At 40.9% G+C, this 15825-nt stretch overlaps 1 protein-coding gene across 2 annotated transcripts in view; it reads left to right on the top strand.

The window, feature by feature from the left end:
* UNC13B (unc-13 homolog B) overlaps positions 1-15825 on the top strand; it is a 217829-nt gene that overhangs the window by 81890 nt on the left and 120114 nt on the right. For both annotated transcript variants that reach the window (XM_075138254.1, XM_075138255.1), the window contains exons 9-10: positions 872-1198; positions 3061-3151. In XM_075138254.1, the coding sequence (XP_074994355.1) occupies positions 872-1198; positions 3061-3151 (418 nt within the window). The remainder of the gene's footprint in view (positions 1-871; positions 1199-3060; positions 3152-15825) is intronic.

Raw genomic sequence — 15825 nt, 5'->3', positions numbered from 1 at the left:
TTCAAATTCTTCTAAGTGTGCAAATGAGAGAAACGTTAGTGCTGCTTAATTCTTGGCCGTAGTTTTCCTGACTGCATGAAAGTTTTCCATCCACTGTATTTTGTGTAAGGATTCTAGGAATTCAGTCCTCGAAGTGGTGTCTTGAATCACAGAGATCGTGCCCTGTGGCATTGGTTTTTTATTTAAATTAAATTCTTGAAAAAGCTCTATTGGAGTGAGACATGTGGCTTCCCTTTGAACAATTGCTCTACTTTTGTAAAAGGTTTTAAGTTGATAGTCTTGACAACATTTGACAACCTTAATCTTGACTGCAGTGTATTTTATCATAAATATATGATAATATGATATATAATAAATATATGATATATAATGATATATCTATGATATATAATAATATGATATATAATATGTATAAAAATAAAGTTAAGTTTAAGTTAACTGTACTTCCTAACACTAGTCAGCTTAAGTGGTCATGATAAAGACCTTAGCTGCAGTGAAACGGCAGAAGGCAGAAACACTTCCACTCTGAATTGCTATGTTTCCATTCTTATTCCTGTCTGGTTATTAGAATATCTTCACTGGCAGTTTCTAGCTGATATAAGGTGAAGTAGTAGTCAGTTGATGCAAGAAAGACCATTGGCATGTATGGTCTATATACTGGTAGGCTCTGTATGAAGTATTTCTACTCCCTACTAAAGTTTTGAGGTTCAGAAGTCTAGATCTAGTTCAGAGAGCATAATAGTTAAATATGACTTCAAAACATGTCTTTTCAGTAATATTTAGTGTCCCACTCAGTTTGTTAGATGTGCAGATTGCTTTGCATTTCTCCAAGCCACTGTTTTTTCTGATGGACTTTCTTATTTTCTCATAGTCCTGCTGGCAGTAGTAGATATGGCTCCTCTTGTAATGTCAGCCAGGGAAGCTCTCACCTAAGTGAGCTGGACCATTCCCATGAAAGTGCGCATGGCTCTGAGCAAGAAGATGATCACCAGGAAAGAGAGTCGAATCATTCGTACCACAGTTCGGGCGGCTACCAGAAGGATGGTCAGGCATGGCTCAGGAAGCAAGAGGAGCCTCGCGGCAAAGTGGAGGAGGAGAAGGTCTGTGAGACAGAGGAGAAACGCGCAGACCATTCTGCAGCTAAGTTACCTCTGGAACTTGAGAAGCCCAAGGATGTTGATGCAGGAGCCCAAGAGAGGTAGGTGAAATTGTTACCAAGTTCTTTTCAACTAATTCAAAGAGGATTCCTTTCTTTGTGATCTTCTGGGGCAAATTATGTACATTGTTCTTGCAGCCTTCTCTAACAACTAACTTGATGTTGCTGATCTGTGAAACATCTTTATGTGCAGGACCAGTTATTTATGAGACATTGGCTAGGTTTAAACTATGTTTGCAATGTATGTAAAGAGGAACGCCTGCTAGTGCCTTGAAACTTATTTGCTGTATTTTCTGTTTCTGGTTTGATTAGTGTAGTCTGGCCCAAAGATAGCTCCTTCCATTGCTCATGTGTGATCAAGCTTAGGTGTGAGCAGCCAAGAACTACATGTAGTCATGGTTCTTTTCTTGTGAGGCAGGCTACCACAGTTAGAGTTAGTGTTTATGTAGTTGTAGGTTGTAGAATTACATTATGAATAGACATGTTGCTCTGACTCACTGTGGCAGCTTTTCTTGTCCTTGCACTTGGGCTTTCTAAGCTGTCAGCAGTATGGAAAACAGTCTTCAAAAGTATTTTGGCTAAGTTTGGGGGAGTAATGCGCTGGGTTTTGTACAGGTTTTACAGGAATTTCAGATTTCACTACTTAACTTTGGGAGTGACTTTTTTTCCGTGAGGTAATCAAGTCGTTGCAGCCCCTAGTGTGAATATGGTTATACCTTCGTAAGTATGAGGGATTATTTTCATCTGGTTCAGTTAGATCCATGGAAAGATGTCTGCCTGTCTGCACCCTTTGGATGGTACACCTGGTATCACTGTGCTTATATGAGAGAATTAACTACAGCAGTTCATGTGTAGGCAACCCTTACACTAAAGATGTAAAAAAACGAAAACGAAACTAGAAAAAGTGTTAAACTTTTTAAACTCTGACTCATGTTCCTCTTCTCCTTATAGAGCAGCAGGAGTCTTGTCCCAGAATGGCTGGCCTATATTTGTTCATAGGGAAGGTTATTCACGTAATCTATTTCAGGCATCTTACTTGGATACTCTTGCATCACTGGCTCCCTTTCTCTCCACTCCCTGGCAGTGCTTTCCTGTCTCCGGGGAGCATGCACGGAACTGAGCTCTGAAGTGAATCCTTAGAGTTGTACCTGAGCTAGATGTGTAGCATGGATGCATGTTGCTCTCAACTATGGGCTTTTTTTTTTATACTGTCAGCAGTGCAGGGTGCTTTGCCCATAGGGAAGGTGTTTGTTTCAGTGATTTACACCTCAGCAACATACAGAAGAAGGAATGCAACCAAAGACCCAACGTATCATGAGGTTGGGGAGTGTAAAATGTATGGTGGGGCACTGAGACGGAGCATTGCTGCCAGATGCACATGCTGTCTTGAAAAGCTGTAGGAAAGGGTGGAGTGAGAAAGATGCAATGGCTGGGGAAAAACACAGCTGAGCCTTGTTGCCAGTGTTTCCGCTGAAGAGGGGCTGTAAATTTGTAGCAGTAGGGGTGAGTAGGAAGAGGCAGTGGTTAGAAGGGACCTGCAGCAGGCCTGGGGATGGAAAATCTTCCATCTGCCTCTTCGTGTGTGCAGTTGTGATACCAACGTGTTGAACTGGCTTGATCAGGTATCTTGGACTGCTTTCCGAATGTTCTGACCGACGACATCTTAGTCCTGGGACTGGATTGTATCCTAGCTTATATCTTTCCACTCATCAGTTTCCAACATGGTTCCTGTGTATAAGAAACCTCCGCTTTAGCCTCTCACTTCCCAGGGCTGTGTTGACTGGAGCCTCTTGGTTACTTCAGCTTCCAGAGCTGAAGCTGTGATGGCACTGTGTAACGTTGAATCTTTAATGCTACAGATGAGTGTTTTTTCGTATAGTGATTTTCTGTTTCTTGCCTTTAAGCTACCATGGTGACAACGAGCCACCACCATTTCCTCCAGCAAGAGCCCATTGGATTAGAGCCATTAGCAAAGTTCGACTGCGGCTTCAAGAGGTAGGATGGAGTATTGCTTCGCTCCTTCTCTCTGCTACCTGGGTTTTAGGTCTGCGGCTGAAGGTTTCATTTCTTCTTCCTTGTAAGACACCTCTTATATAGTTTTGATATTTTGCAGACAAAAATTTAATCAAATGTATTGTATAGGACTGCAGCATGTTGTGATGGTCTTAAAGCTATCTAATTCTACCAAACATTTTGAATGTCATTGTGTGGAACTAGAGATAAATATCAGAAAAGATGCAGAAGCAGAGAAATTAGCTCTGAATTTGTAAATAGTAATAATAATGTCTGGGACTAAATGGTTTGTATTAAACTGTTCAAAATGAAGACTTTTTCCTCAAGGCAACTTGAGGATAGCTTGTTAGCTTAGTAGGAGTTATCTGTGTTATTCGTCGTGTGAAAATGTTCCTTGGGAAACTTTACATCAAATATTTTTATATATACTAATTGAAAGTGGGTGTATAATAAGTCTTGGTATTTCCATCTCATGAAAGTAAGATTTAAAAATAATCTTGATTTGGGAAGTCAAAAGGAAAAGATTGTGACATTTTCTTCAACAGTATAAACACTCTTGGTTTAGAAAACAGCGATTAAGACCCAGAAAGTTGTTGTTTTTTTTAAAAAAAAGTCTTATGCTTTCATCCATCTGTATGCCCACAGAAAGATAACATATGGTGTTCATATTCTATCGATGATAAACTATTGCCTACTACCCAAACTGCAGAGTTAATATGTTTCATTTAGAAATACTACTTTCTTGTATAGCTCTCTTGTTTTGTTTTTATAAGAAATTATATTACAGTATCTATCTATCAGTAGCAGGACTTTTCCTTCGCTTCTGGATTTTTAGGAAAACAATTTTTTTTTTTTTGTATCTGGGGAGACTTCTGAAGTGCCATAGCAGAAGTAGTTTTTCCTTTGGCTTATCTGGGTTGTAAATTTTTTTCCATCTCACAATTACTGTGTTAATTAACTTCTGAGCAGAAGGGATTCGGGTCAAAATTATAAGTACGACATGGAAAGTGAAATTTAAGAACACCATTGGTATCTAAGAAGAAAAGGAACTTCTGTTGTGGTTTTGTAGAGCATGCAGGCAAAACAGTTTAGTTCTGTGCCTTATGGAAAGCAAGTGCATGAAGGGACAAGAGATTCAGCCTCTCCCTGGATATCTCGCTTTTTTTCCTCAGAGTACAAGGTCCATGAGGTGATTCACCATCAATCCTTCTGTTTCTGCTGAACTGGAAGGAAGACACGCTTTGAGATGATTGTTACAGAAACACTGGTTTAGTTATGATAGCAAATGTCATGATTTGCTTTGCCTTGACCACTCCTAACAACTGTTGATCCAAAATTCCCTTAAAACAAAAAATGTAAGAGATGGAGCTTTCCAGCAGCCTGCTCCAGGGCTTAGCTGTTTTTACTGTCCAAAGGGTTTTCCTAACCTCTGCTCTAGATCTCTCTTGTACCATATAAATCCATTTCTCATGATTAGGACAAGGAGAAAAGGAGCAGAACTGATTCCCTTCCTCTCTGGAATAGTGAAGGGCTGCTGCAAAGAGAGGATGAAGCCCTACTCGCTCTTCTCATGTTCACTAAATGACCCTTTTTCTTTTAGCCTTTTCTTGTGAGGTTTTGTTTTAGGCACTCTTTAATCAGCCTGTCTTTTTTTTTCATTCTTTGTTTTTACTAAAGTGCGATGTCCAAAGCTGAATGTAGAAACCCAGCTGAGAGCCTGCTCATGTGCACTACAGAGCAACAAAGGCTTTGTCCCCGGGCTGTGACCCTGATATTCCAAGATATCAGGTATCCTGCTGTGATGGTGCCTTTTTATTGCAGACTAACACTGATGCATAGTTAGCCTCTTACCCCTTCCAGAGCTGAGCTTCCTTCTGAAGAAGTGCTTTGTCAGTTGTTCCCTAGCCTACTTTGTGTTGGGTTACAGCTGAATATGGCTTTGCACTTGTTCTTACAGAATTGTTTTTTTCACTCCTTAAGCACATTGCTGTCTGTCTCTTCCTAATCTGTTATGCCTACAAATCCTTAAAGTTGTATGTGAAAAAGTTGTGTCGTACCCAAGCTGCCAGGCCGTGTGCTAGCAGAGCTGCCTGAGGGACCCTGCTTGATACATTCTTTGAGTTTGCCTACCCTGAGTATAATTTTTTCCAGTGTGTTTGCATCTATTTTAGCAGTTTCATCCAGACCTCAGGATATAAAACTTCTACTCCTTCTTCTTCTACCCCTAAGACTGATTTACCTTGTCATAGAAGGAAGTTAAATGCATTTGACACAGTTCTACCCTTGATGAAACCATGCTCGCTGTTATTTTTCTCCTTTTTATGTTCTAAAAAATTTGCAAATAATTTGATTATTTGTTCCAGTCTTCAATTCCCAGAAGGGGGTGAGAAAAGTCAAGTTAGCACTTTCATAATTATCCAAGTCTTCCTCTTCCTATTTTTTAAGCATAAATGCTTGCTTTGCCCTTTTCAAATCTTCAAGTGCATTGCCTGTTTTTCAAGTTCTTAGCACTTTGTGATTGTCAGTGTTGAAGTCTAATACCTGAGGATGAAGATTTATCAGGGCCAGCTGACATACAAATAACTACCTTATCTGTTTGCTTTCAAATTTGTTTTCCTTTACTGCAGCTTGTTTTTATAACTTGCTAAACTTTTTTCCTTTTTTTTTGAAAACAATATTAATTCTGTCAGCTGCCTGACTGCAGTTGTCCCTGTCAGTGAAGACCTGAAGCAATTAAGGTATCAAATGTTCCAGCCTTCTTAATGCCACCTGATGATAGCTTCGTCTTCCTATGAGTAGCAGCCATGGGTTTTTTGTTGTATTGTGTGTTCACTGCTAGGTGTTTAATTTTGTGCTTTGGCCTTTTGATTTCTTTCCTGTGCAATCATACTTGTCCTTAAAATCTTCATCAAGATATCTGTAGTTCGAGATTCAAGCCCTCTGAAGAGCTTGTGATTTTTTTTTTTTGGACAGGTCTCTCATTGTACATCCTTTCCTTCCTCTTCACTGGGATAGCTTGTGGTTTTTGCCTGTTAATGCTGTTTTATTAACTGTTAACAGCTTCCTGAACTCCTGGTCTTCTAAGCCTGTTTCTCATGAGCTCTAGCTACTGATTTTCTGAGATTTTTTTAGTTTGTGTTCTTGAATTACAGAGTATTTTTCTAGCTTATCTAATTCCTTTCCTTCCACGGTATCAGGAAGACTGTCACACTTTTCTCAGATGCATTTGCATCCTTATTTCTCTCTGTACTTTTCCTCAAATCTAGAAGAGCATCTATGCTAGTTGCTTTCTGCACCTTGTGCATCATCATTAGCTCATTCCTAGATCTTGTTTGAAAGTTAGTGATACGAATACAGACTATCCAGATAAGTATCAGGATTTGAAAGGTCCTTGTGATGATAGTCTAACCAGGTGATTCTGTTGGTAGTTAGAAAAGGTCTCATTTCTCTGATCACCCTGTTAACATCTTCCCATCTTCTATCATTACCTAGAAGCTTTCAAGAGGACTATCCTCCTCTTCTGTTCCAGCGCTTAGGGCAGCTGCTTATGTCCTTAACGTTCAAAGCGATGCCTCCAGCACTTTTCCAAGTTCCCCTTCCTCAATGTGCAATATCATTTCATTAATACATGTGGAGCTCCAGCTCACTGATCCGAACTACTGGATTCCCCTCACATAGACTACTGAAATGGTTCTTATGACTCTTAATTGTTAATGATCTGGCTGAAATTTGAAAGAAAGAAAAGGGGGAAAAAAAAAAAAAAGACACCCTAGAAGTTTCCATATGTGATGTGATTATAAATTCCCTGAGCAATTCAGCCTCCTACCTGGGAAGAGATTAATATTCATGTGAATAATATACGTGCATCCTACAGCACCATGAGTCACAGAAATGTAGTATTTTAATTAAGACTTGACAGTTATAAAATGGCACAGAAATTTGTAACTATGCATGTTAAAAAAGCTTTGTGGTAGCGTGCACGGTTTTTTCTTCACTTCTGTTTTGCTTGTTCTCTGTGTTTGTGAAGAGGAAACTTAATTATGCTAGAATCAAACTAGGGTTTTCAGCCCTGAGAGGAATGACTCAATAATTCTCACCTTCACACTTAGAACTTTGTCTACAAAGCGGGATTAATTGATAGCTCGTCTGCTGCAGTCCCTCTGTGGGAGCTTCTTTTCCAGAAGAAGAACAAACACATAGATATTGCATCTTCAACTTGCAACCCTCCTTAACTGAAATAGCCTTCAGCTGGGGACATGGCTCTGTGACTTCTAAAGTTACACAAATTTGAATCTTGAGTTTTGTATAACACAGAAGAATTGGCGGAGTGGAGAAGAGCAAAAATTCAGTCAAATCATCAAATTGCCTCTCTTACCAATACTTTCAAGTATATTTAAGTATTGCAAGAGAGTGTGGGGTCTAGGATTTTATCCACTTATATTGAATTTGTTTTCGGGGGGGAAAAAGTCTTATGCATCATTTTCCTCTTTTATGTCAGGAGATTAAATAGATCAATTTACTTGTTTTCATTTCAAAACCAAAGTCATTGGAGCAGTGTTTTCTCTTTGTTTTTTCTTCTTCTAGATAGCATTTTATACCAATTATTTTGATTTTAATCTTTGTTTTTTCCCTGTTAAATGTCAATAGTCTGTTCTTTTTGACTGTTATGTAACTAGATCACATATTGAGATGGCAGATGTAGTTCATGACATTGTTTTTCTGGACTAAATGACTGTTCTCTTCTAGTCTTACTAGATACCCAATCGTATCCTCAGTCTTATTTTCCCATGCCCCATAGTTTCACAGCCAGCACTCCTGATCAAGCCCCTGCAAATACTTAGGAACCGTTGGAGTCTCGCTTTTAAAACCCTGATCCAGGGAGTGTGTTGTATTGGTGATTTTGCAGTGTGAAGCCCTATTTTATTTTGAGAAAGCAACCTGTTGGTGCAAACCACCACTGTTCCCTTCTTATGTAGCCGTGGGGTGCCCTGAAGAGTCCTTTCTGGTCTTCCACTATTCCATTGCTAGTGAGGAGACCAGCAAGGCAGTAACTGGTGCCAGTTTTGGTTTGATTGTAAGTTTGATTGTAAGTTATCTGCCTGCCCCCACTCCCCACATGTGAATCCAGGCCCTCTGACCAGTAAAACCATGTACTGCACACCAGCCCAGATGGCTAATGGAGGACATGCCTGCCTTGAGCCAGTCATCAGAAGATTAGAAACTGTCCCTTTCCACCTCTCACGAACTGTGGAGTCCATGCAATAGTTTACTTCGGGCATTTTATTTCCCTTAAGCTTTGTTGCCGAGGTGTCTTTTTATCAGTCCCGTGAAGATGAGTAAGCTCTGCATTTTCAAAGCCTCCCACACAGTGGCAAAGAAGCAAACTGAAGCACTATGACTCTAACAGAGAGTTACTAGAAACTTCTCTTCATACAGAAAAACTACATCTCCAGTTAAATGTCATCCTTCTTTGCTACCTGTTATATTTATGAAGGTTATCTTTAACCTCCACCAAAATACCAGCATTGCTGATCAAATGTCCCATGGATCAGGGTTGGTGGGGATCTGTAGAACACCCTTGTGCTCACGAAATCAGTATTCGTACACCAGAGAGGAGAGCAGGTCTTTGTAGGTAAGGCGCAATCCGAGGGTCACTGCCAGCTGTAGTGCGGACTGTTGTCGGGGACTGTGCTTGCAATGGCAGTCAAATGCTTTCTGCATACCTTATCTATAAAATGCATACGGCTTTCAGATCCCTTAGGGATTGCACAACAATAATTATTTAGAAAGCATTTAAATACAAAAGTAGTGAGGGTGTTCTACTATCTCTCCATGCCATAATCTTACTTGCCTGTGTTGCATCTGCGTTTGCAGAGTGGCAAGTCTTGTGGGACTCCCCAAAGCCCTTCATGGCTTTCCCAGGGCAGCTTTTAGCGCGGGGTGATTCCCCGGTGCTTGAACAACCTGTGTCTGTTGTCTCTTCTGGTTGCCTTTCTGCGAGGGAAGGTTTGGCTGACACGCTGTACTCAGAGGAGGAAAAGCTTCTTTCATCTCCGAGTGTCTTAAATAAGATATCTGCATACTCGCATCTGTTTGGAATAAAATGCATGTTTATTTATCCTTACTGAAATTCTCTGAGACCTACTATCATTTTTTAACCTGCTCTACATTAAATTTTAACTGTTATAATATAGCAAAGAGATAATTATTATTTGTGTGTACACACAAGAAAATGGTGTTGTGTCTTCATTAGCTGCTGTTGTGATTTTTGAGTAGCTTTTTGATAACCTCATCGCTGGTGGGACAAATCAGCAGGCGTGCCCTTTTTAGAGTAGTTATGCTGGTCAGAGATGCTGGTCAGAAATGCTTTTCATAATGACCACAGTAGCTAGGAGTCTGTTCAGTTGCTGACAGGATTTTCTGCAAGCTTCTCTGAACGTATCAATGTACTGACACTCAACTTCTATTCACCTCTGCTAAAAACCAATTTTGCTGTTGATGGTCTGTATTCCCCGGCATGCAGGACATCTGTCTCCTTCAGCGACAACAAAGTTCCTCCATGCCTTCCTGTTGCTGGTTAGAAAAAACCCATACAAACTTGGGGAGTTTTCTTCGTCGTAACAGGAGTTTGCGGAGTAGATAGCTAACTTTCCTATAACGTTATTTTACTTTTTCACTGCAAGCCTCCTGTGGGCTTGTGAGGCTATGGGTAGCCTCCATGAGAGCACAAAGAATCCTGACGTTATTTCTTCTCCTGATTTATAGTAGTATTCAGGACTGTAGCTTTGCTTCTCTGGTTTTGTATTGTAAACCCTGCACATATGTAAGTCAAAATTCTTATGAAGTCTTTGAATGGGAATCCAAGTGTAATTTACTTTTCTTGCAAGGTTTATTCCATTGATTTCCTTAAAAATAAAGGGAAGGTGTTTGTGCAACATCTGGGATATAGTTTACAAACACAGGATGTTCCACAATCTGGTGCATCTCTTACTTTGTGCCAGCACTGCACATTAAGTTCAAGTAATCCAGTTTGGCTGAGCTGTATGCTTCTGTTCTCTGAATTGTAAGATCATAATGGCAGTACTGGGATGCATGTGAATAGTCTGCTGTTATATCTCTTTTTTTTTTTTTACTTGGAACACTTAATGTGTAAGTGTTTGACTTCTGGAGTCAAGCTGGGTGGAAAGTGATTGCTGCTTTTGCAAAGTGTGGGTTTTTTTGGGGGGGGTTAGACTTTGTTTTTGACTTTTTGAGATTGACTGGGATATGACAGATGGGAGACCCCTCTGCGGAAGAGCCAGCAGCTTAAGCTAGAATATATCTAGAATAAGGGGGGATCAGAACTCTAGTTCCTGATCTAAACTGGGCAATATTGCGATTTTAATCTAGGTTTCCTACGTTTTAGAAAAGTGCATTGACTGCTAACCTGTAACACTCTTCTAGGGGATGACTCTTCCCTGCCCTTCTTCCCCTCTTTGGACATTTTAAACTTGAGAAATACTCCCATTCAAATTCATCATGGTCCCGTGAAGCAAGTTTTGATTCTGACAAGTTGGTGTTTTCTGAAGGAAAAGGTGTCTTATTCACCTTCCTTCGTCTCCATGGAAGCTGTACCTCTGCTGATCACAGAGCAAGATGTGGGTGGCAGCAGTGGGCTGGCAATGTGGATAGATGACCTTATGTCTTGTACAGCTCCTAGGTTCCCGATTAGACTACGTTTCCAGAATTGCTGCCTTTTTGTCTCTGGCATTGTTTTTCTTAGGCAATCTGGTCACAGCAATTTCTGTTTATCTCCAGAAGTGACTTGTGTGTTGCAGGCTGAAGGAACTATCCATGTGCACAGAGCACCTCTGAGCCAGGATGAACTACAGTAAGCTCTTTTCCCCTGGCTAGTGCTGCCCAGCTTGCATTCACATTTGTACCAAGTACAAGTATTTTTCCAAAGACTTTGTTGAGCAAGTGCTTGTCTTTTCCCAGGACCTGTTGCAGCAGTTGTCTGAAGCTTTCAGAAAAAATGGAACCCACATCTGTTTGGAGAGTGGACCAAGTCCTCTAAATAGTATATACCAAAGGCTGTAGAAGAATACTAAAAATGTTGGATCTGAGGCAACCATTGCGACCTTATGCAAAACTCCCCTCTTTGCACCTTGTTTTGGGGATGTAATGGCGGAAGGAATTACAGCAGTGTGCTGTGTTGATAGAGGTTTGTATCTGATGTGGAGTGGGGCACAGACACCTGTGGTGTCCTGACCACCTGGACGTGGCACTGGCACATGGTGCTCATCAGTAGAAACTGAGAGAGCTTCATCTAGCATTGGAGTAAGTCAGTTCCTCCTGCTCAGAACAGGGGTGCAATGGGAGAGGTGGGCGGGGGGACTCCTACCTGCCACATACGCAACCCTTAAAAATAGCATTGGCTGTTGGGAGAGCCAGACTTCACACTCTTATTTTTAAGGCTCTGTGTGGGAGGAGGGGATATTTCCCAGTGTCGTGTATTACTGAAGCAATCTGTACAAGAAATGCTGCACCAGAGAGATAGCAGTGGGCTTTGGCTTACCAAGCACAAGACTTGGGGAAAAGATGAGCTAACCAGCACTGGCTGAGAGCACCATAAACGAAGCATTAACTGTTTGTGCAATGTTAGCAAATGCTTTCAATAACATCATAACTTCGTTAAAAAAAGCAGTAGGTCGGAAAAAAGGGTTTGGTACATGACAGTTTTGTCTTTTAGTGTTGTTTTTCTTTCCCTTGTTTTTTGTTTTCCAAGCTGCATGGTTACACAACTTTTTTAGATGTAGGGCAGGGTTGCCTTGCATGCTTCTGAGCTAATTTTTGGAGTTGTGTAAGGGTTGTTGTAACTGGAATCTTCTAGTACTGTGCATCTGGATTTAAGAAAGATGATTGCTTCCTGCCCCCTCCCCCCCCATTGTAAAAATGTCATTTGGAAGTCAAAATGCTGTTAATAATGCTTAATATAATGCCTGAAGACAGCAGGACCCTAGTTCTGGCTGGTGCTACATAGTGTATAAAATAGAGTAGCGTTTTTGTTTTCTGCACATTTTAATGTCAATGGTTTATTGAATTCAAGCCACTTGAAGGTCTTGTGGTACAGTTCTTGCCAGGTGATACGAGAACTTTCTTTGCATCCAGACTCCTTTCTTGGCAACCAAACAGAATTTTTAAGCCGTATCATGGCTACCAGCAAGTTGTCTACTGTCTGCTCATATTTAGAGACTGAACAATTTTGTGACTGTGGAGGACTGATCAGATGAGCCTGGATCAAGCTGTGTGTTCATTTCCATTGCTGTCATGGTTAATCACTGGCACTTTCAAAAAGAGCTTTTTGGTGGTTCCCCTTTGGTTTCGTTTGAAACCTCTACTTGGTAAATGTGGGACCAGTTCTTCCTCTCCTTGGCTTTTGAATTTGTAAGGAAATGCCTGCAGCCTTTCCTGCCAGCCTGTGAGCTGGGTTTGTAACATGCATCCTCTGCTGAAAGGCGCTTGAGAACATCAAGGTATCGGATACCTGTTCTGCAGGGAGAATTTCCTGAACGCATTGACAGCTTCATCCTTTGTGTACTATAAAACTAAAGATAATTTAGGCATAAAGCTGGGATGAAATCCCAAATGTAACTTGAGATTTTCATCTGTTGCTCAAGCATGCAGGTACCAGATGCTGGAAGGGCTGTGATAGATCTGAGTGCTAACTTACTGGGGTGCTGGAGGCAGCAAGTCTCTTGCTGTACAGGGATGTAGGCGTGCAAGATGATGTGGTACCAGGAGAGCAGCCGTGCTACTTACTCTTTGGCCTATGGGAGGATCCTGTTAAAAACAGGAGGATCCTGTTTAAGCTGCTCATGTATTAGATCAAGAAGAGAGAAGAAAGGGCTGTTCTGGGTAACTATAGGCTCATTTAGTCTGCCCTCGCTCGTGTGTGAGGCTAGAAAGTGTTACTGCCTGGCAAATAGGAAATTAGTAAAAACACTAATTGCATGCTGCTTTATACTCTGTGCTACGCTGTGACAGACCAGGTGGGCAGCAGGTCTCATCTGCCTGTATTTCCGTAATATTTCTAACATGCCATGTAGAAAACCAGCAAATGGTTTGGAGAAGATGTGGGCTATTGCGAAAATCAGAGAATAGGTTATGAAAGTGGGAGATGGGACACTGGGGCAGTCCTGGGAGGGGATGTGCTGAGGATGTGTGAGATGAGACCAAACAAGTACGGCTTGGCTTAGCAGACTGGAAGCTGAGAGCAGATGTTGCTGCTGTGTACTAATAGAGCAGGGGAGTAAATATTGGCAAGTTTACAGCTATTTAAGCTAAAGGTTAATGTTAGCGCAAGAATAAAAGGGTGTAAACTGGTTATGAACAAACCCAGGCTAGAAATCAGAAAGCGATTTTTCTAATTGTTAGTGATGGGTTTCTTTGCCCTTTCTAATTAATCGAAAAATGGGTCTGTTTGTGAAAGCTATTATACGACAGTTGCCTGTGGGAGCAAAGAATGGGACTTCATCATCCAGGAAGCCTCTAAGCAGGCTGTGAGAAATGACCGTGAAACCACAGCCTCGGTAGCGTGGCCTCCCTGTGTTCGCACTGCCCACCTCCCTGCTTTTGCTGCCGAGCTCTGCCGTGTTGCAGGACCCTGTGGGTTTTGGAGCACAACCAGAGGTGCGTAGGAGAGGTATTGCTACTTAGACGCTGTCACTGAAGTGAAATTGTGAAAATCATATTGCAGCCCCTCTTGGATGGTGGCGTTTCCGTGCAGTTGCGCGGTAGATATTAAGGATGCTAGACTGTGTGAGGGGTTTCTTGAAGAATGGTAGTTATTAGTGACTCATGCCTGGTAATGAACCTGTCATAGATATAATTTTGTTTTCTGACAAATGTTCAAGCGGTAACAGTTCCAGAAAATATGGTGTAGTTTGTAAACAGGTTTGTTCTTAAATGAGATTTTAAAAATTCCCCATAGGATTTCAGTTGCTTATTTAGGCAGCAAATTTCAACTGAACCTATATTCATTAAAAGTTTTTAAAAGCTAACGCTGGAAAATTATTTTCTAGGACAGCTTGAAAAGCAACAGAGAATATCAGGACAAAATCGGTGCTGTGTACTTAAAAAGATATAATAGAGCTATCCAGCTAGAAGGGAGTTTAAATTTAGCCTTGAACTGATTTATCTATTTAGCCTCACTTTAGTAGGTCAATACTTTAAGTTGTTACATACAAGAATATATGAAATACAAATAGAGATTGTTTTATGTAAAAGATCAGTTTATTTTAACCATGTTTCCATCTGGTTTTTATTTTTGTTAGAGTCAATATTCACCTTGCACTTTAAGATAACATGCACATTTTTGAGAAACTTATTGAGAAACTGAGTGCTGAATTTTATTGCGATTTATTTAAATTTTTCTATTTTTATTCAGTGCATGTTAGTGCAGCAGATTGAAATGCATGCAATTGTTTTTGTGGTATCTCATATAACGGGTACTTGAAGGATCCATTTTTGTCTATACAAATATCTATAGATTGGCTGGTATATTCACTCTGAATTTTATTATGCCTAATTTAAGGAATTTCATTTAAAGCAAGTACAATTCTCCATATTTTGTGACATGTATCCATGTTACTCATCCTAATTAAGTCGCTCTATTTTTAGCTTGCAGTAATAATAGCTAGTTAATATACAACTGTGTACAGCTGCTAGAATCATCCCTTTTTCATCCTGTCTTTACATCCACTTCCCTCTAGTTTCGGTGAAGGTGGAGTGGCTTCTGTGACCTGAGAGCACACAGCAGAGGCAGCAGCTACTGGAATGACCCCCTGCCATCCTTGCTTAGTATTTGGGTGTGTTTTGGTCAAACTGTGCTTGTCCCTCCTGTCACAGACTTGCCAAAGGGGCTAAGTCGCCTCTCAGTCACTTGGCTGAGGTCAGCTATCTCGTCAAAGCCTGGTTCATAGAGCAATATTCATCTCCTTGCAGAGGCTTTCTAAATCCAGTCATTTTCATTTTTTGCGTTAAATTTCCTCCCCATCCCTCCCGATCAGGGGACCAGACTGACTGGGTTTCTAGACCCGGTTAATTCAGGCCCATTTGTAGAGCTTGTCAAGTGCCTTTACTGGAGGTCTGAACTTATTAATACGGGCGTGATTGCTGGAGCCAGCTTTGTCAGAGCTACGGTGTGGCAGTGCCCCTTTTTTCTTGTTCAGTGCCTACACTAGCAGTGTCCTCAGAGTCTGACAGAGGCATATCTGTGGTTCATAACAAGTGTTTATGGGGTATTTTGGTTCATTAATCGACTGCTGCCTTCTGCAAGAAATATAAGTATACAAAATTATTCCTACCTACAGAGAAAAGCGTATTATTTAAGCCAGGAGTCATAAAGACGAAAGTAGGGTAGTAACAAGATTCTTTCTCTGCTTTTTGAAAGTTGGTGCATTTGTAGCAAACAGGGAGGAGAGTGCTGGCAGAGGAAGCAATGCATCAGCAGAGGTAGCTGGGCATTGCTCCATATGGTTATTAGTTGTTACTCCTCTGCCACACTGTTACGTGATGCTGGACAAGCATGGTGGCTTTTGAAAAGGGTTTTTCCATTGCCTCTCCCTGTGATCCATTAATTGATTTCTGGTTATTTGACTTAAGATGCTGGAAAT

This window comes from Calonectris borealis, chromosome Z (assembly GCF_964195595.1).
Source record: "Calonectris borealis chromosome Z, bCalBor7.hap1.2, whole genome shotgun sequence".
NCBI lineage: Eukaryota > Metazoa > Chordata > Aves > Procellariiformes > Procellariidae > Calonectris > Calonectris borealis.
The sequence above is the reverse complement of the archived record's forward strand: the minus strand, read 5'-3'. Positions and strand labels throughout refer to the sequence as shown.